This window comes from Genypterus blacodes, unplaced genomic scaffold, assembly GCF_046128005.1.
Source record: "Genypterus blacodes isolate CSIRO-AG114 ecotype Tasmania unplaced genomic scaffold, CSIRO-AGI_Gbla_v1 ptg000029l_1, whole genome shotgun sequence".
Classification (NCBI taxonomy): Eukaryota; Metazoa; Chordata; class Actinopteri; order Ophidiiformes; family Ophidiidae; genus Genypterus; species Genypterus blacodes.
In genome coordinates, this window is record NW_027466842.1 from 4,931,254 (window position 1) to 4,952,384 (window position 21,131).

General features: G+C 41.5%; 1 protein-coding gene across 2 annotated transcripts in view; it reads right to left on the bottom strand.

Moving 5' to 3' along the window:
• The window catches only part of rock1 (Rho-associated, coiled-coil containing protein kinase 1), a 27,173-nt gene continuing 6,042 nt past the window's right edge, over positions 1-21,131 (bottom strand). The window contains exons 2-33 of one of the 2 annotated variants that reach the window (XM_076144546.1): positions 17,542-17,623; positions 15,959-16,059; positions 15,601-15,738; positions 15,285-15,460; positions 14,642-14,726; positions 14,386-14,530; positions 14,113-14,251; positions 13,787-13,878; positions 12,770-12,929; positions 12,166-12,235; positions 11,962-12,050; positions 11,789-11,837; positions 11,473-11,608; positions 11,259-11,350; positions 10,732-10,978; positions 10,147-10,253; positions 9,718-9,868; positions 8,562-8,722; positions 8,234-8,418; positions 7,611-7,680; positions 7,414-7,517; positions 7,085-7,250; positions 6,865-6,958; positions 6,693-6,781; positions 6,411-6,602; positions 5,489-5,654; positions 3,517-3,587; positions 3,297-3,385; positions 3,086-3,164; positions 2,670-2,931; positions 2,307-2,514; positions 1-1,616 (exon numbers count right to left, since the gene is read on the bottom strand). In XM_076144546.1, coding sequence (XP_076000661.1) covers positions 1,613-1,616; positions 2,307-2,514; positions 2,670-2,931; positions 3,086-3,164; positions 3,297-3,385; positions 3,517-3,587; positions 5,489-5,654; positions 6,411-6,602; positions 6,693-6,781; positions 6,865-6,958; positions 7,085-7,250; positions 7,414-7,517; positions 7,611-7,680; positions 8,234-8,418; positions 8,562-8,722; positions 9,718-9,868; positions 10,147-10,253; positions 10,732-10,978; positions 11,259-11,350; positions 11,473-11,608; positions 11,789-11,837; positions 11,962-12,050; positions 12,166-12,235; positions 12,770-12,929; positions 13,787-13,878; positions 14,113-14,251; positions 14,386-14,530; positions 14,642-14,726; positions 15,285-15,460; positions 15,601-15,738; positions 15,959-16,059; positions 17,542-17,623 — 3,999 coding nt within the window. In that variant the 3' untranslated portion in view covers positions 1-1,612. Of the gene's footprint in view, positions 2,064-2,306; positions 2,515-2,669; positions 2,932-3,085; positions 3,165-3,296; positions 3,386-3,516; positions 3,588-5,488; positions 5,655-6,410; positions 6,603-6,692; positions 6,782-6,864; positions 6,959-7,084; positions 7,251-7,413; positions 7,518-7,610; positions 7,681-8,233; positions 8,419-8,561; positions 8,723-9,717; positions 9,869-10,146; positions 10,254-10,731; positions 10,979-11,258; positions 11,351-11,472; positions 11,609-11,788; positions 11,838-11,961; positions 12,051-12,165; positions 12,236-12,769; positions 12,930-13,786; positions 13,879-14,112; positions 14,252-14,385; positions 14,531-14,641; positions 14,727-15,284; positions 15,461-15,600; positions 15,739-15,958; positions 16,060-17,541; positions 17,624-21,131 lie in introns of both variants that reach the window. The other variant, XM_076144545.1, reaches the window with a different exon arrangement.

The window sequence follows — 21,131 nt, forward strand, 5'->3', positions numbered from 1 at the left end:
CAGTGATAAAGATATGTTTATTGACATATCCATCAGTGCGGGCTCCAATGCAATTAAAACATGCAATTTATCCAAGACAAGAGTAGATCATGGTTCCAGTGCTTTTTCAACTGAACAAAAAGTTAAAAATAAAAAAAAGATTATTGCGGAGGTATTCCTTAATCCTTATGTCTCTCTCATTATATACAAGGTGGAGGGGAGGGTTTGCATTAACGGGACATTACCATATTAGAGAAACAACTTGCAATTGTTAATTAACAAGGATGTTCACTGTCACAGGTAGCCATGGTTTTGGTACACCATCCCGAAATTTGTCAAATGATAACGGAGTCTGGGACATTTTTTTGACACGCTAACTCTATTGCAATGTGTCCATATAAGAGCTAATCTAATATATATATATTTATATATATGTTTTTGTATAATCAAACCAGAGAAAGAATATTCCGATGAAACCAAATGTACAAATGTGGTGTTTTCTTAAAAAATAAATGATGGAAGAGTGAAGATTTGTCTTGTTTGGAGAAAAACACAAACAGATATGGCAGTAAAATCATTATCCAAACGTTAAGGCACTAGGTGGGCCAAATGCTACACCTGTTAAGTCTTCTACAAATAATTTACAATTCAAACAGTGCAGTTTTACATTTGTTAACTTAATGTTTTCCTTTTGAACCATTTATCTATGAATCAATGTAAGGCAATACATTACAAAAAATAAACAATACAAGAAAAAAAATATTACAGAGACAATGTACCAAATAAACACAGGAGGAAAAAAAAAATCAACTTTTAGGACTCCTATATGCCATTACAATGGAATTTCCTTATGGCTTGGAGCAATAAAAATAATTATAATAATAAAAATAATGCATAGATTTAAATGATGATCTTGCATGCTCCTCACTCAATACTCAACACATCTAATACTTATTTCCCAAAACTCTGTCCCAACCCTGATAACTGAATTGCAGAGTAATAAGAGTAGAGGCAAAAAAAAAGGCCAGTTATTGGATGAAGGCATCAGTCATTTTTTTAAAAACTGGAAACAGAAGTATGTTTGCATTTAGCTGGTATCTTTCAGGTGAGGAAAGAAATGACAAAAATACATATTAATTTTCCACCTGAGACACACACACACACTCACTGCAGATCTGCAATCCCTGTACGACAGTACCTTAAACTGACTACTTACAGGAGTCCCTGCAAAACCCCCTTTTACCTCCCAAATTCCACCATGACTGTCAGATAATATGAAACACAGTATGTCTCATGACCTCACGCTCTCTCCCTTGCGCGCCCGCTCTCCGATTCTCCATTGTCCAGGTCCATGTTAAGCTCCATACAAGTGTGCCTTCTTCTGGTAGAAACTGAGAGGTGCACGTGTGTGTGTTTGATGATTTCTTCGATCAGGAATGGTGGAGAAGGTGGGTAACAGGTCTGTCAATGACCACGATGCCTTGTGTCAGACACATGTCGCCAATTTCCAGCGCTGTTAATTTTCTGATATTTCTTAAACAAAGTTATGCATTTTAATACAAGTTTCTCCATTTTTGAGGATGGGGAGGGGAGGGGATAGAGTCCATAAAGAAAACTCCAACGGTTCAGATGGTTAGCTGGAAGAAAGAACAGAGAGAGGTGTCCAGTAAAAGAAGACAAGACATCCTCGTTAGTACCCAATCTAAGTCAACATTTAGAGAAAAGCTGGAATACAGACGCTGCACCACCACATACACCTTTGCATCACGTTTAACAGGTCACCTTTAATGCGGATCAAACTCTACGGAGGGTTGCACTGGCTGACACTACGAGTTAGTTACAGACCCCGATAACACATTAGTGCCAATTAGAAAAATAAGAATCCCATGTGTCAACTGGAAAGATCCCAGGTGTCAACCAACCAACCAAGAAAGTGTCTCGTGTTAGAAACACCCATTAACACAATTAATAATAAATAGTTTAAAGCCGTAGAGAAAGTCTAAAACATCAACACTCTCTGTAGAAGCTGCTGTCAACAAGTGCTGGATGTTGTGTCTGCTGCTTGGAGGCTGGACTGCGCTCTGCTATAACACAGGAGACAAAGAGCACATCATGTGTCTGACTTGACCACACGTCAGCCCACCAGATGGGATAAAATAAGACTTCTGACTGCAGCACGCCCTCACTTACTCCCGCTTACAACGTTACAGTGCCATATCATATTCCATGCAATTGTCTGTAGTGATTTTAAAAATGTCTGTTTGGAAAAGGTAGGTTAGTCATACACACACAAAACCCGGACATTAACCTCAAACTGACCAAGTTACCTCGGCTTTCCTGTAATGCTTTTAGGGTTCTTGCGGAAGGATTGGTTCGGTCCAGAGCGGGTGGACATGGAACGAGGTGAGGCCCTAGAAAATGTGGACGGTGGCGTCTTGGGGATCTTCTTTCCCAGGTGGCCAATCCATTTCTTTTGATCGTCTTGGGTCACAGCCAGGAGGAGCATGTCCCGGGCAGAGGTCACGTCGTAATTTACTGTTGGAGAGACAGTATAGTGCAAATCAGAGAGGCTTCTCTGACAAACTCGTGCTCAAACTCATTTGCGTGAGCTCTGCAGGAAATTTGTAATCTTCACCAATTTAGCTATAAACCAACAGAGACAACCTAGGACTTGACGGGAAGCCCATTACCTTTGCAAGGGGCGATAACATCCTCCTTTTTGTCGAGGTGGTCCTTGTGGCACTTGACGTGGCAACGGCGACACTCCAGGGCAGGAGGAGGCTTGAAGACGTGCCACAGAGGTTTGGCGCAGGCCTCACAGTTAGAGGGGAAGTGATATAATGTGGGGATGAACTCGTGGCCTTTGTGTGGGAGGCAGTTGGTCTTGTCCCCCTGAGGGACCGTCTCAATGTCTGCCTCCTTCCTGCACTCTCCCTCGTTGGCATACAGAATCTGAATACGGCCGCACAAAATAGGAAACGGCATTTCAAAGGCTGAGTAAAGCTTCACAGAATCCATGTTGACAGTTGATGCTGAGGTGTTGTGGTGTCGAGGTGAGGTGGTGAAGTGTTGAGATTATATTCAGAGCAGGAAAAGAGCCTCTTACCTGGAATATCCTGGGGATCTCTTCCGTCTCAGCTCGGTACACGTCTCCTTGTGTGACAGGTCTGACGTGAAACAGTTTGCTATAGAGGACGACGGCACAAATTTAGCAATTACATATCAGTTAACACCACCAGCACTAATAAACTGTAATCACCTACCACTGAGAGATAAAACCCGTGGCAGAATTGAGGATAGGTAGAATAAATACTTACTCTATGTCTAGTACCATTGAGGGGTTGGACTGTTCCTTATTCTGTTCGTCGTTGTAGAACAGAATCTTCTTACTGCTCACCACCACATACTGCACATTTTGAAAAGACAATGAGAGGAAGGCTGATACTGCCCTCAAGGGGCTGGCTGCATATTCAAACAAACCACGAACACACTTGCCGAACAATGCAGGTGAACAGAGGAAATACCAGATTAACATACCTGCTTCTTCCAACCATACCGCTTGATATTAGCACGATTAGGAATGGACAGCCAACCCTCCAATCTGGATTCTGAAACGCAGCCCACACATGAACAAGATTTTACATCTGCAGAATTATAAACCTTAATCTGGGTAAAGGCCATGCAGTGATTAAACCCAAACATAGCTGCGATACAACAAAAACTTGAGTAGCAAAGGACATAAATGCTTTAAAATACCAAATTAACTCCTTGGGGAGATTTTGTCAGGGTCAAAGTAACCGCACTGCAGTGGGTGACAAGATGTGGTTTCAGATGTGACTTCACACTCTCCAAGCAGGAGTCAGACAAGACATAGTTACATCCCCTTTTCAGCGTGTAAGAGAGTACGGAGCAATTCGTGATTTGACAGATCCAACCCAGGAACGGTTTAATTAGCATGGATTTGTTTTTCTTCCTTCATTCAATGCTTGATCACTCACTCTGCGGGTTACAGGTTGAAATAATGAAATGTCACATGCAGGCAGCTAAAATGAAACAATCTAAAAAAAGGGGAAATACTGAACAACAAGCTGTGTTGCATTGGGAGTCAGGTGTTCGGTTCCAAACCAGTGGTGCTTTGGAGGGAACATGCCAACAAAGCAATAAGTGTTTTAGTGGTTGAAGCACACAGAGGCCAGGGATTAAGGATGGGTGTGTTCAGCTTTGAGACACGTTTTGAAAGGTGCTGAGAGTGATGTGGTAAAAAGTCTTTGAAACTTTATCTAGAGCCGACTGTGACTCTGTGATGTTAAGCAAATTCACCCGCATCACACCCTATGAATATCAGGTTATCTATTAATACATTTTTGCCCCATACTCTATCAGACGTCTTTCAAAAGTGCTCACTTATGCTAACAGAGGTGGCTTCTTCACTACTGGCAAAAAACAAGATTTAAAATTGGGGAGCAAAATAGACACAAAGGGCACAGCAACGGCAGCACAGGCCAGGCATCCACTCAGTTACTCACAGAGGGAAAGGAATAGAAGTTACAAAGATTAGAGGAGCAAGGAGAACCGACTGGACATGAGGGGGATAAAGAGAGAAGGATTTAACCACAGACACTGAACAACACACCTAACAAGGACTATATGCTCATTATCTTGTGACTGAGGACACATTTGAGGTTAGTTTACCACACAGTTCCCTTGTATTTTACTTGTCTCTTGTGTGGCAGATTGTGATGCTACATTTGGAGGGTTATTATTTTGGAACCTTGTATGAACCGTGTCCACATTACAGCCGCCAAAACCCAGTAACCAAACACAGCATCCAAGACATAGCGAGTCCAGATCTGTGGCTGTATTGCTTAAATCCTACCCACTGCATATCTCAAATAAATGTTACTGGAAGAAAACAGCTTGTAGAAAATAAACTTGACTAGAAGAAAAGCATGATTTTAACATAATGGATGAGATGAAAATAAGCCACATCTATAATACTTGTGTATTATAATTTAACATTCAAACAATGTCTAGTCCGTAGAAGGTGAAATAAATAATTTCAACTGCTTAAAATGACCTTTCATTGTATATAACACATTCTCACCAACTTGTAATTTGTCAATACAGTATGCAGAATATTAAATATACACAGTTTACACATTGTAAAGCATTATTGAGACTTTTTAAAGTAGAAATTGATCATCTTATCTCAAATGAAAGCAATTGTAGCTTGTGTGAAAACTGCTTTAAGCTGCAAATGTTAGGGTACTGGTTGACTATACTCAATACAGAAAATTATGTATGTAACTAATGTAAGGTTAGGCATGAAAAGAAAAAGCCTGAGTTTATAAGTTCAAAGAAGTATGTATACCAATTCTAATGTATACCAGTTCTACCATATTTTGACTATCTACACACCACTAAACCCAGTTGCTTTACCTGCAGTTGCCTTGCAGAGTGACAGCAGCAGCAGCAGCAGATTCCTGTTCGGCCCATGTGGTGACCTTACCTGCAATGTTGCAGTCCGTTTCATCCGTCTGCAAGCTGGTGATGCTCGAGTTCTCCATGCGCTGTTGCAGGTCGCTCAGTTTCTCTCGGAGCTGCTCAATGTCGCTCTCCTTGCTGTCCAGCTGCATCTGGAGTTCGTTGCGATATGTGCTTTCTTCCATCAGTTGCTGTTGGTAGGAAAAAAAATCAAAGGAATTGGATTAAAAATAGGAAAAAGTGATTATCCTGGCTACTGACTCTCTAGGATTTTAAGTCTTTCTACAGGAATTTTCTTTGTTTTCCTTCTTAAAACTGTGTTGTTTTAGAATCACTCCATGAGCCTTAATCTGGCATCTAATTTGGGGGAAAAGCAGTAAATTTCCCAGCCGGGAGCGGGTGAAATCCTGACATTGTAATCAGCTGCACTCTATTTTCCTCTGTGGCGACACTGTTCATTTCTAATTTTGCACAATGCCTAATGTGTGAAGGAGCACATACATATCCTCTCTCATCTTTAATGACTCTGTGCCGCCACAAATCTTTCACATACCAAGCCTGAACAAAGGATGCAGTTATGCGAGATCACACCTTTAAACATCTCATGCAACAGGAAAGTATTTTACAAAATGAGCGCTTATTCTTTACAGCTGTTGTCTGATAGATGTAAATTAAGTTCATATGGGCCAAGTGAAATGAAAGCTTCTTAATGAAACCTCTTATTCCGTCCACACAGTTCAGCAGTGCAGCTTGTAATGGGATCATGAATTTACTTGCCGATATGCTATCCGACACATTAATGTCAGTGCAGATGAGGCTTTTGATGTAGAAATTCTAAATCTTGGTGGGAGGCATGCATAAATAATAGATGTAAATACAACTAGATGAACAAAATGTACACATAAGTGTTTCTTTGAGGAGGTGTGCCAGCATTTTGTGTCACCTACCGCCTGCATTTCGCTCAACTCTTTCTGGTTCTTGATGGCCATGTGGTTAAACTTGTCCTTCTCCTGGTTAAGATCCAGCTGAAGCTTGCGGTTCTCCTTCTCCTTCTTCCTGAGGTCGGCAGTACTGCCCTTCTTCTTATGGTCCAGCTTCATGTCTTTACGGTTCATGATTTCTGCCAGTTTGTTTACCGCCTGACGAATTGTGGGATAGAGGCCATGAGCAACAATCCTTCTCCACTCATTCAATGCGTTTGGAAATGACATAATCAGTTGCCTTTTTACCTGAGTCTTCAGTGTGCGCTCGGTGTTGAGGACCTTTTCGTAATTGGCCTTGATTGCATTTGAAATCTCTTCCTTCTGAGCTGTGTATTCTGTAAAGAGAAGAGACTTAGCTTGTACAACAGCATAATTTCCACGTAAGCGACTCTGTAATGGTGAAAGACAGACACAGTACCTTCATCCTGTGCACAAAACTTCTCATTCAACTCAGATTTCTCTTTGCTGAGAATCTCTACATCTTTGGTTAGAGTTTTATTGGATTCCTCAAGCTGCAGAGAAATTTGCATATCAACAAAGTTTAGAACATTTTTCAGAAACGTGTCTCAAATACAGTTGTGTTTTACGGAATGACTAATTTAAGGTTGTGTTTAAGAGACATTTTAGGCTGTGCTCACCCGTGCAATAGTAGATTCTTTTTCCCCAATCTCCTGCTTATGTCTTGTTGATGCTTTCTTGCTCTCCTGGCTGAGCTCAAAGTACTGCTCCTCCTGAAGTGCCCGGGCAAGCTGCTCTGACTCAGCCTTGGTCACTGTCAGGTCCAACTGAGCAGACAGGGAATCCCTATTGTCGCAGAGAAAACATTTATTAAACACTTGATTACTTGGAGAAAATAATAAAGACCTTTATAAATCCTTCAGTTTTTATTGGTTAGCCCTCACAACAAAATACAAACTAAAAACTGAAGAAGAGAGGACCCGGAGGTATTTACTCATCCATATCTTACCTTTCATTGCATAACTCCTGCACCTTTTTATGAGCTTCTTGTACCTGCCGGTTCCTTTCCTCAATCTCCTCTTTAAGTTCCTTAACCTGAGTTTTGTAAAGCGTCTGTGGGAGGACAATTAGTTTAGTCAGTGGCTTTCATACTCACAAGGCGGAAATGGATAATGAGACTATGAGAATGAACCGACATATACTTACAGAAAAATACTGTTCGGCCTCCAGTTGGTCTTGAAGTTCCCTCATCTGTCCCTCGTTGCCCCTATATTGCCTAATGACATAAGAAAAACAGCATTAAGTACTTAATCTCTATTTCTTCATTAAAGCTGGGATCTAAATAAGGCAGACGGCCTGTATCATGTCAGTCCCTTTCATGAAAATGCCATCCCAAGCAGCAGTACTCGCTGCACAGCTGACCAGAGGATTAGAGAGGAAGTGGCGGGAGTTTGGCTGGGGGTCAATCCTAATCCTGTAGGGTAAACATTGTCGCGGAACAGCTTTGGCATAATCACCCTTTTAAATGGAATAATACCACTTATTTGAGAATAGCAGGCAATTATAGAGCCATTTACACCTCGACTTCCAAAGAGCATTACTGACCCGGGCAGCAATAACAGCACACTGGAACTGCAGGCTAAAGTTTCTGTTTTACAGTAAAAATACCGGTCACAATGGCATATTAATATTTACTGGCAGTGACATAATATTACAGCCCATGGGCTCCAATTAAAACCCCCTTGGAATAATTATTACTGGAAGCACAACAGGCAAAACAATGTTTCATGGTTATAAATATTTAGCACACATCTGTGGCTGATTCTTACTTGGTCAGTTGTGCCAACTGGAACTCCAGCGAGCGTTTGCTCTCTAGTGCTGTGTTGATCTCCTGTTTGAGTTGCTTCTCTGAACACCTGAGCCGGTCAACCTCCTGGGAGCGACTCTTCAGGTCGGTCTGGCCCAGGACGCGTTTGCTTGACTCCTGTTCCAACTGTATCCGCAGCGTTTTCACCTGAACAGAGGGATCAAGGTATCCATGGGTTCATCACAGACACAAGACAATTCCATACTGTACCAAGGCATCTTATTCTCATTAAATAAAACAAAAGAGACTTTCAGAAAATTCATGATAACCCAGACAGCCATTTTACTTACTTCATCTTCCAGTCTTTCCTTCTGTTTCATCAGCTGCTCCATCTTTTGCACAGACTGCTTAAGGTCAAACTCTAGCATGGAGCACTGCTTCTCCACCTCCACTACCCGGCTCTCCGCTCGCATCCTCGCCCCATTCTCCTCTGACATCTTCTGCTGAACAGCTGGGGTGGAGCAGGAACAAAGTAAGATTCAACACAATATACAACAAACACATGAGATTGTAACTGCGCTTGCAACGTGTTGTTTCAAAGGTAAACCAGAATAATGATGGTAGCTGGAAGATTATGTCACTGATGGCCTAAATGCATGTGTACCACACACAAATTATGACAGTTCTGTTCCATATTGAATAGCTACACAATGAGAAAATGATCGTTCAGAATTTTATATTATAACAATTGAATACAAATTGTATAGAAAGCAGATTTGAGTTGGACAGCTTCTCGCAGGTTTTACACTTCACTTAGGTGCGCATGTGGTAAAAGGAGTGTATGTTAAAGTAGCACGGCATGGATACTGAATTGCCATGTACCACATGTCTAGCTTGCAGGCACACTTGCAGGTTGAAATGTAGGTGAAATATATCTAGTGGGCTTCGGATGTCAAGCACTTCTACAATGATACAGCTGAGGAAACATTGTTGATGTAGTAGGAGGTGAGTATGCATACAAATTCAAACACATTTTTGCATATATTAAAACACCATAATCCTATAACTGTTGCACAAAGCACAGAACATCTAATTAATCTACAAAGATGTAGTCAAGGCATCTGGTTAAAACCAAAATGAAGTTATAAATGTGCGTTTTAGCTAATTTGTCATGGTGGTGGTGAAAGGCAAGAACACACACTGGACAGATTACCAGCCTGCTTCAGCGTTTAATATGCAATGAGGCAATGTACCGACATGCCAAGTGGATTGCACTCCTTGAATTCCTCCATACTAAACAACACCTGAAGGCGAGTCTGATCAGATGGATCTGATATCAGAGCAGTGGGTGGAAAAAAGGAAAGCGGAGCATGAAGGGAGTGATGGGGTAAGAGAGAAGTTAAATGTTGGACAAAGTAGAGTAACAGAGAGGTAAAGCAAGGGAGAGTGGGAAAAGAAAGAGAGAGCACAAAGATGATGCAAAGAATGAAAGACGTGCTGGCATACCATGTGTGGCAACTGATTTGGCTTCCTCGATGGACTCGTATTTGTCAGTGAGCTGTGCTCGTGTCACCCTGTGCTCAGTCTGTTCCTGCTCCAGGCGCTGCTGCAAGGTCTTCAGCTTGTAGTTCAGGTCTATCTCCAAGTTGTTCTTTTCCTATAGGGGGGGCAGGCAATCAACATAGTGAGCACAACACATAACTTGTCAAATATTTGATTAGAGATAAAAAGTAATTCTCAATAAGTCTGATTCCAGAATAGGTGGTGCGGTAAATGTTGGACAGAAAAAACCTCCCACGCAAACAAATCAATCTCCAGAATATTGCTCTGTCGTTTCTTTTATCATACTTAAGACAATGTCTGAAAGGTCAAGGGCATGTCAAATGTCTCCATGATCAAATATTTGTTGAGGAGTCTGCTTGTTTGAATGTATACCTTCTCCAGGTTATTGCTCATCTCCTGGGCCTGTTTGCGTTCTGCCTCCACTTTGGAAAGGCTAAGTTTCAAGTTCTTGTTGTCTTCTTGCAGTCCTGCCATCCTTGCTGAAAATCAAAGGATACAATTGTTTATGATTTAATAACAGTTTTTTGTAGATTCAAATTAATATACTCCCCCCCCTATCGACCACCTCTTATGACTTTTGAAGGCATTTTCCCATAAAACGACAGCTGCCTGACAGGTTAATCAAAGGCTGATTCCACTGCTCTCGGCATCGTCAGTGCCTGGACATGTCACACATCAGTGGATTAGTGATGGATGGTAATGCCTGACGTGACTGCGCATGGGATTTCTGCAGCTGTCTCTTCATTTGGAATCATCTGTATATTTTAAGCGTACCCTGTATACTCCTCTGCTCTTTTACAAAGAAAAAAATCTCTGGGGTTCGAGTCGTCAAATTATTTCATCAAAAGTTACATTTCAAAACTGCCACCCAGACATTACTAGAGTTCGTTAGAAACTAGACTAGACTAAGTGTGTTAGAACCCATTGCTGTATGTCATGTTCAGTGACATGTGGCACCTTGTAGCTCTCTGATCTCCTCAGAGCCCAGACTGCAGTTCCTCCTCTCGGAGTCCAGGGTGCTCTGGAGAAGCAGGAGCTCCTTTTCCAACTGGGACTTCCCTCCGTCCGATGCACGACTCCTCTCCTGTAGCTCCCGGTTAAGGCTCTCCAACTGGCTCATTGACTTGGCCATCTCTGTGTGGCTCTTCCTCAGACGCGCTGCCGTATCCGACTCTGCCCGCAGCAAGTCATTGGCCTCTTCCAGCTGTCGATTAATCAGAGGGCCGACACAGGAGTTCACCATACAATAACTTATTGATATGTTGCGATAAGAAGTGAAATTGCTCTGCCTTACAGCCTTTCTACAAGAACGTGCCAGGGACCATAATTTACCTTTAAACCTTTCTACCCAGGGCTAAATAACAGATCATCATTCAATCAAATCGAACCAATCTAACAAAACTTGAACTTGCATTTAAAAAGATTCCCAAGTGTAGTCCCTGTATCTCTTGAGTCCAGTGTGAATGTGTATTTGAAAGGTGTACCTGATTCTGCAGCTGAACAATCTTGTCATTGGAGGCCTGAGAGTTCTGACTGATCTTCCTCATATCCTCAAGCTGCTCCTTTAAAGTTGACACTAGAAAAAATCAGAAAGCACATGATAAGAAAGCCTTTTAGTGGCACGCTACCGCTTCAACTTAAAATGATTTTTAAACTGCAATATGTGTGAATCGTATGTCACCAAACTTCTGTGTTTACCCTCATTCTCCAAATTGCGTCTCTTCTCTGCCTCCTGGTCAGCTTTTCTTTGGTATTCAGTAGATCTGTGTTGCAGCATCATCTTGTCTTTCTCCAGATGAGACGTGTTGGCCTCTACACTCTTCCTCTGATTTGCCTGTAGCAGGTAACATGGCACAGTTATGACTAGATTGTGGCAAGATTAGGTATTCTTGTCAGTGACTAGGTGTTGATAATGTTGCTTTTTTAATGGATGGATATTTAGGATTAAATCAACAAATGTTGTTTCATCAATAGTTCATAAAAAAGTGCATAGAACAAAGTGAAAGAATTGAACCTCTTCATCCAATTCTTTCATGAGCTTGTCAATCTTGGTGTTTGAAGTCCTGGAAGGAAGGGAAAAGAAAAAGTATTTACTGATCACTTCTAAAGATAGCGTAACACAGGCTCTTTAATCTGACTGAGCATGCATCCGATTTTTGTTTTGTGAACAAACAATATGTTCCATACCTGCATTTCTGCTCCAGTTCGTCCTTCAGCTGCATCTCACTGTGGAGCTGCTCCTCCAGCTGGTAAATCCTTTTCTGCAAGTTCTCCAGCTAAGTACAAACATAGAAAAAAAAGTCATTACAGAAAACACGTCCACATTAACAGAGGTTCAACTCTTGAGATTAGATCGAAAAGACCTCTCAAAGACTGCAGTCCTCTACTCACATGGCTCTTGTCTTCCTTGGTAGAGCTGCTTCGTTTGTCACTAGTCTTCGTGGCAGAGCTGCGCATAAGGCTGCAGATAGAACAGTGTTTTATCATTAACAAAATTCATCACAACAGGTCAAAATAAAACTAACAAGTGCATTTCTACAGCTAGACAGACACGTGGATAGAGTAAAGCTGTTTCTTCTAATTCTAAAAAACAATCTTGGCACAAAAAATGACTCCGGCGCAAGTTTGTCGTTTTTGTGGCCTAATTCAATTTCTCCCAATAACCTGTGTTCCTTTCTGCATTTAAGCATAGTCCACAACAAATCGTGTTTTCCTGTTAAAACCATGGACAGTATGACTGTCCATGGTTTTAATGTGACTGTGGGAACGTCATGTCATGTGACTGTGGGAACTTTTAGTTAATTTGCAGAACTACCACTTTTGGTTAGTTCTGCAAATTAAAGTTAGTTCTGCATTCTAAGATCAATTTTATTTATAGTTTAAATACTGACGTAATGACCCGTAATGGCGACACTTTCTCATTACAAGGAATCATGCGGATGGCACTGGAATAAATAATGAACACAACATATACAGCATAGTCAAGCAAACTCACTGCTGGCTGCTGTAGTAAGTGAAGCCAACAAAGGGGAGTTGGTTGCCCACGAAGGCCTTTGGTATGGGAAAGGTCTCCTCCTCTCCCCGATCCTCCGCAATGTCATCAAAGTTACTGGTGTCAATGTCACTGCTCAGTTCAGGCACTACTGGTGCAGCCGCTAAACACGGGACAAAGAGGTACCAGATTCATGATAATGCAAGAAAAGCAGTGTAAATACAATTCTTTACATACCATAAGTCATTATGTAAATTTGTTATTGTCTGATGTTCAAACTTCTGTTTCATTTTACACAAAAACAAACAAGTTGGGATATTGGAAACTTAATATGTAAAATATGTATAAACTTAAAATGTAAATATGTGATAGTAGTTATCGTTATTTACCAGTATTTATACAGCTAAATACAGATATTAAGTTATTGACAGATATAAACCACCTGCTCTGTTGTCACCTCCAGTCGAAAATTTATTTAAAATGCTCCCAACATGACACAAAGGTAGTCTCAGTATTATACTGGAGTAACACAAAAGTTTTCTTGGATCACAGATCTTTTAGAAAACCCCTTCAAAACGAAGGAAATGGACCGGCTTGCAGAGCTGGACAGTCAGTGGAATGAGAGGTGGCCAACACCAATATGCTAACTTGGGGAAGAAAGTATTGGCGATAAATCCAGTAAAGAACTGACTACAAATGGAGATTAAGCACGACATTTCTAATCTTGCCCTGCTCCAGCGTCAAACCCAGCGCATTAACATTTGCGGTGCACTTCTCTCCCTTTCTGGGCCTCAAATATGCTACGCTGCCAATTATTACTCTTACGAGGAATCACGTTTAGTCTTGGAAAGGATATTGAAAGAATGGCCTGTTTACAAGAATTTCCTGCAACTGTCTGTAGTAGGTCGAAAGGAAAACAAGCGGCCTGGCAAACAGCAGCCCAGTGAGCAAACTCCTCCAAATGAAAAGCAAAATGGTGTAAATAGTTCTATGGTATCTCAACCATGAAAATGCTCTTACTCTCTCTGATGTTCTCCCATGTCCACTGGTCGTTCTTGAAGAAAGGATGTCTCTTGATCTCGTCTACACCATTCCGACCGAGTCGAATCTCCCTGCAGAAGCCAGGAGAAATGTACTTAGTTTAATCTTTGATCACTTTAGGAAGGTTCTCTGAGTGGCTTTCATGATACACATGCTCCTCAGTATAAAGGAGTAGCTTCTAATATAGAATGACAAGCATTCAGTGGCATTCCTCATATTTCTTCATGAGTCCGAATGCCAGTAGTGGCCAAAAAAGGAAACTGTTTTAAGATAAGCTCCCTATAATTGGTGTGCCGTTATCTAACCTGTCAGTCAGGAAAGCACAGATGAGACTCTTGGCATCATTGGAGATGTCGCTATCATCAGGAAAGGTTAGGGCATTCTTGTGGTTCATAATTTTACTGTAGGTGCCCACCAGTGAATCTGCATAGAACGGGGTGTCGCCTGTACACAACACAAGACAAAAGGGTTAGTGTGCAGACGATACAAGTGATTTTGATTTTTATAATTTCTGATCAGTAATCTATACAGGTGTACTGAACTATTTTATTTCAGGAAAAATCCATCACAAGACTCACCAACTAGCATTTCATAGAGGAACACTCCCACTGACCACCAGTCACACTCTCTGCCGTAATATCCATCTCCTCCTTGGGATTTTAGTACCTCGGGCGAAATATAGTCTGGAGTTCCTACTGCTGTGTCACATCGTACCATACCATCCTGAAAAAAAGGACAATTTCAATACTATGATAGAAATAATTAATCTCTCAAAATGAGGCAGGACTGCAAATGGAGCATAGCTGAAAATATACAAAATACAGTTTGTGGTACCTTGTTCATTTTCATGCAGGTCCCAAAGTCGGCTAGCTTTAAGTGGCCTGCTTTGTCTAGCAACATGTTATCAGGCTTCACATCCCTGAGGAGACAAAAATAAAGTGACTCACTCCATAACACAAGACAATACACAAACACAACACGTATCAAACTCTCACGTGCAAATAAAGCCACACTGCACGTCTGAAACCTTCAAATGCTCACCTTTGGACGGTAATTGAATGTGTTCTACAGGTCAGGTTAACTCAGGGGATGTGCATGCTTGTATGTGAGTGATAATTAAGGGAGAAGGTGCCATATGGAAACGCACCTCTCCCAATTAGAATGCTCCTAACATGTAGCACCTCTCTGTGGTGACATGCCAGATGTAATGAGGTAACGAAAGGGTCTCGGAACTGGGAAGGTCTTGAACATTTCTTTCAGGTTATTATCACAACAGCTTCCAGCAAAGCTAATGCAGACGCAGCAGTGAACTACTTAAAAGGGCTGACATGGTTTGGACTTTCAACCACCGCAGTTGTACACACAGCTTAGCAGCCAGCATAATGTGTAGAACAAATATTAGACATGGTGTCATGTAGATATAAGAAGTTGCTGAGTCTAACGTAGATGAAGATATGGTATATATGTGGCTGTTTACCTGTGGATGAAGCCCATGGCATGGATTCCATCCAAGGCCAGCACCACCTCAGCTGTGTAGAAGCGGGCCCACTTCTCTGGCACATCATAGTTACTCATCAAGTTCACCAAATCCCCACCAGGCATGTATTCCATCACCATGTAGAGGTAGCGGTCATCCTGAAATGCGAAAAAGAGCTACGGAAAGGGAGGAAGGAGGGAAAATGTATTAGATTTTAGTGAAACAATAATACAAAAACAGTATCAGGAGCAGGTTTGTTGGGCTATCAATGTGGGAAACATTGTATATACACAAGTAAGAGTGCTTGACGTCATACCTGCACTACCCAGGAGCTGTTGGCAAACGCCATGATGTCCCTCTCCTCCCAAAAGAAAGCAGAGTCCGACCTCTTGATCATCTCAAACTTGCTCAGCAGCTTCATGGCATATACCTTGCTTGTGGCTTTGTGTCTTACCTGCAGCAAACAAAGAAGTGAGAATGTAGTGAGACTCATGCAAGTTCTTCCTTTCTCTAAACAAAACATTTTTTTTCAAGTCTTGAATGGTATTGTTGCTAATGTCAATGCTGTGATTATAAATCTTATTCATAGAGCCATTAGCTCTAATAGCAGTGCAATTGTCATAATTGACATGTTATTCATCATTAAATGAACTAAGGCATAAAGGCATCCTTACCAACTGCACCTCTCCAAATGCTCCTCTACCAATAACTTTAACAACCTCATAGTCATCCGCTTTCATGCGTAGATCACGGATTTTACTTATGGTTTCTTTGTCTGGAAAAAAAGAAAGAGCGATTAACAGAAAATTGGGGCTTTGCAGGAAACTGTGCTCAGCTTATGCTTAATGCATTGACTTCACGAAATAAGTCTTACACTCAGTCATGGAATGGAACAACAGATCAAAAAGACATAAAGTATATACAGTTAGAAATTTACAGAGCATGGCCCCAAAGCTATTATCAAAATACTGTTTGTTTACTTTTTAAAAACAAATCTACATGCCAGGTATTCAGTTTTTCATTTAACATTGTGTCATGAGCTTTTTACAATGGTGTCCTTGGCAAAAGGAACAGAAAAGGCCGACAGTGCCTCTGCACAGCTGAGGGATGCCGTTAAGGGAAAGTTTGCAGCTTACTAAGAGTTGGCCTCTCCCTGATGTAACAATGTTAGCTTCCCTGGAGGGGGGATAGTTTTCACTGCTCAGCCAAATTTGGTCATAGCTGAGCTCGGGGGATAATTTTCAATTCACATGGGTCACAATTGGCACAGGAATGCATGGAAAAGGGGGTGCAGAGGCAGAAGTTCAATTGATCTAAAAATAAAATTCATGGCATGAGCTATTAGAATAAGAATATTCAAGAGTGACTCATTTCCTCTTAAAGCAGATCCTGATCCCTACTTGAAAGATCCCAACTACAATGGAACAAATTATAAGCCGTGTTCAGAAGCAGTACACATAGGATTTTAATTCAAGGGTTGCAAGAGCGTGTGTATGACGAGAGAGAATGGGGTAGGGTTTACATCCAGTAGACCTAGGCCTATATAGAGCCATCGGCTGATATAGGGGTGTAAAGCGAGTAGTACAACATTCAGAGTGAAGAGCCCTTAAGGCAACACTGGTGACCAGTGTCTCACGAGGCAGCGAGTCCATTAGTCCATATCCATCGCTGCTTCTCCAACACTTGGCTAGAGAACACAAAAAGTACTGTACCAAGACTTACTGAGGGAATGCAGAATGACAGCCTTTGCCCAAGGGTTTGAAGTGGCTTGTGATGGTTTTACAACACAAAACTCCACATTTGACAATTTACCTTTATCTAATAACCTAATAGTATGTTTGAAAGACTCAAAACTACAGGAACAAAACCCTACAAGAACAAATGTAACTACTTGACTATTTTTAGCCAAGTTGTATCGGCACAGGTAAGATAACCGATATAGCCTTCTGCCTCAGCTTAACCTTCTACGGTTTGTTTTGTAATTATGGTGGTTCCCCAGTCTGAAAGTGCAGTGATAATAAGAAGCCACCCTCGTAGGCACCATGTGGGTCACTAGCAATTTATGAAAGCCCCTTTGTTGAGGACACTAAGCAGCAGACACAATTGTGCCCGAGCCTACAGAGGCAGTGACCCAAAAACAGCCAAGGCCTATGCACATATGCAGCGGAGGTCTGCAAACACAAACAGTGAGAGTGAAAGACAGAGGATTAACATTTAAAGAGGACACAAGGAGAACAGCATGGTGTGGGCTACTTACATCTATTCAAAAAGTTGTCAATGCTCTTGTTTTTCCTAAGGGCAGGGAAGTCAAGGTCGTACACCAACGCATCCAAGCCATCCTGCAGGAGGAAGAAAGCAAAAAATAGCAGCAATCAGACTCAAAACATGTTCAAAAAATAACCAAAGAAACTAGAACTAGACATCCGGCATGGTTTACATAATTTGCTTCCACTGTACCACAGAGAATAATGTCTAGGTATACATGTATGATCCATTGAAGGAACTGAAAGTGGATGTTGCATCTGAACTATGCTGGCCACAGAAGTGCTTCCCTCATAGCTGTAGAAGTGTAAAACAGCAATGTCTTCTGTTTCAAATGAAGACTTCAACAATGATACAAACTATAATGCCTGCCAAGGAGCTCCTTCTTTCCGTTTACCTTCCGTCTCCAGGTTGGCGGACAGGAACATTTGCGTTACAAAACATTACCATTTGTAGGTATTGACATTGGATTATTGACTAGCTCAGTGTGAGTCTCTGCCAGTACTGTCACAATCGCAATATTGTTACACTCTAAAAAGAATTTATCATATGGTTAGGTGTACTATATAAACAACATATAAACTTGTTCCACTGAGAAATGATACAGAAATGAAATGAAGATCCAAGAGCCCCCAACATCTTTGAATGTACGATCACCAATAGTTCTGTTCTAGTTGTGGTATAGTGTTGGTGACTTTCAGAGGTTACAGACAATCCTGGTTAAAATGAAAATCAAATTGAAATAGATATCAGCTCCCACTTCAAAGTCTGTGGCAACACCGATATTGAATTTGCTGTAGACTTACAGAGAATGCATGGAGGACGCCCCGCCACCCCGCCACCCCACCCCAGCTGGAAACATAACATGCAGTTTGCCCCGAGCCAGGCAGGAGCAGAAGTGCCACTGGTGGGATTTAATCTAATCTTCCATAATCCAGAGCGACTGACACAAGGCAGGCACATAGACACTTAAACACCACATTCATTCCATCTAGTGACTGAGTACGACAGACAACTGCCTGAAAAAAATTTATTCTTCACAACATAAGATGTGGATATTGCAGCTAAGCATTAAAAAATCTTGACTGATTTATAGAAAAACATCTCTGACAACACACAATCCGAGCAAGAACCTCAGCATTCAGGGGTTGTGTGTGTTATCCTGTAAGATGATAAGGCCTATTTGATTGATTAAAAAAAATCATCTGAGGAAAACAATGATGACACGTTGTGAGTCAGCGCCTCAGACAAGTGGAGGAATCCTCTTAAACTACTACGCTGCTACTGCTCGCCGGTGGAGATCAGGCCCAGGCCTGGCTGAGATATAAAATAAGCACATGCCCTCTGGTATGGGTGGCACCAAGGAAGAAAGGTGGGAGGTGGGACGGAAAACGGAAACATGGGAGGAGAATAACGACAGGTAGGACGGACAAAAGCCACTTAGGCATTCACGGGCCAGAGTGGAGTAGGACATAAGCCCACATGGCAGAACTGAGAGCCATTTTCTCACCATGGAGAAATCATCATGAAATCAACTCCCTCACAGATGGAAGACAACACACACTGCGGGCTGTGGGCTTTGCGAAGAGACGAAAACGGAGCCTTGCTGGCCATATAGTAACCAGGCAGCCTGCACTGGAAAAAAAGCTGGAGAACTGAGTCCTTCAGGACCTTAATCACAAGGCTCTGCGCTCAGCAATGCACGTTTGCATAACTTCCTGCCGCAGAGAACTCTGGACAGCCGCAGTAACATTCCTCAACAGGACTGTACACGTCAGAGAGCTATTTTAAGTATGTGGCCAAACAAGTTCTCAACAAAAAGTGAAGGAAGGGAGGAAAAAAATCCACCCTGAGAGAAGAGGTGCATAGTGAGCCTTATTCTCAATCAACACCAGCGCTTAACACTATTATGGAAAGGAGGAGGTAGCGGATGGCTGATGCACATGGGGCTGGCTTGGTCCGACAGAACAAATGAAGGAAAAAACAAAAAAAAACTGAAGACAAAGCAGGAGAATGACAAGTTTGGATAGAGAAAATCAGACTGCAGCATAAAAACAAACAACCAAGAGTTTAGACAAAATAGAATTTGGCTTTTAGCTAGTATAAGAACATACTATTCAGCAAATGAGTAGTAGCTTAATCATATAGCTAATTTTGCAAAGTGAAGGAACAAACTGTATAAAATGCCACTCAATCAGCAATTTGAAACCACAGCTCAGCAAGCCACATCACTTATCTCTTCATCTACCCTCGTGAGTGGGACTGGTTGAGGCACCGGAGAGAGAACCGAATCTAACAATACAGTGGAGCGCCACAATGTCCCAGGCTGAGGTTTTCATATTCATCATGCAAATCCATAACAAAATTGAAAAATCTCAAATCGGCCCGTCCATATTTGTCAACATGGCTATGTTCACGTAAACTACAGGTGTAAAACATGGGATTGTGTGGGTTGGAGAGTCATAATTAAATCAAAATCAGCATAAATCAATGTATGCTTACGGTCCTGGATTAATTTATTATTAGGGATGCGCCGATATTCCATTATTGCTGTCACGTGAACGGGATAGGTTAAAGGCTAGTATCCAAAGTAAGCAATGGAAATTTTAAAAGGACTGATTGGACAGCGCTGAGTTTGTGTTTATTCCCTTTGGAGAATACTGCTAAACTGCAGAAATCATCTAATGATGTTAGTTGCCATTTGATCAGTAATGACTTGTCAGGTAAATGGCATTGACCCAATAGTTACTTAGTGATAGTAATGAACTAAATTTCCTATCCAGATTCAAACGGTTCAAGTAGAGGAAGCCCATTTGTTTGCTGTTTTGAATGAATGATTATGTGAACTGAATGTAAAGTGCATGTTGTTTAGGGAAAATAAGGACACCCAGTTTATGGACACTTTCCAAGGACACCAAACAAATTCCTTCTCTTCCACCAAGTCCTATTTATGGGTCAGAATAACATTAAAAGACCCAAAGTAACCAATATTTTTGTTTTGCTTAAGTGGTTTTATCTGAGTGATGAAGAACCTTGACCTTTTAGAAGATAACACTAAGGAAGCTCATAACACCTGCATGCACACAATAACGTTTGTAGCATCAAGGGATCTTTCTGGAAGAGGAGAGGAGACAAAATTTAAATAATAAATAGTTTGAACTGAGCCTCCACACTGTTCCTTCACCTACCCTGCCATATTTCAACACCGTTAGAAAAGCAACACAATGTATGAAACATGTTCAACGCAGCAAGCAAAGGGTGGTAAACTGGCTACCAACACCGTTTCCCTTTCAAACGGTGGGATTCCAACAAATCATATGTGACAGTCTTGGGAAAATCTCTGGGAAAACAAACTGGGGCTTGCAGGTCTCCATGTTATCCTATTTCTGCTGATGCTGCTCCGGCGAGAGAGAGAAAAGAGCGACACATCTCTGGGATAACTAAATAATACAAGGAAAACGAACGCCCAATCACCCTATTAATGAAACGAGGCAATTATGCAAGTGCATCATTACACACACCCACAAGCCGGTGGTTGATATTACATACGGCAATTATTTCTCTCAGCTTAAAGGGGAGAGAAAT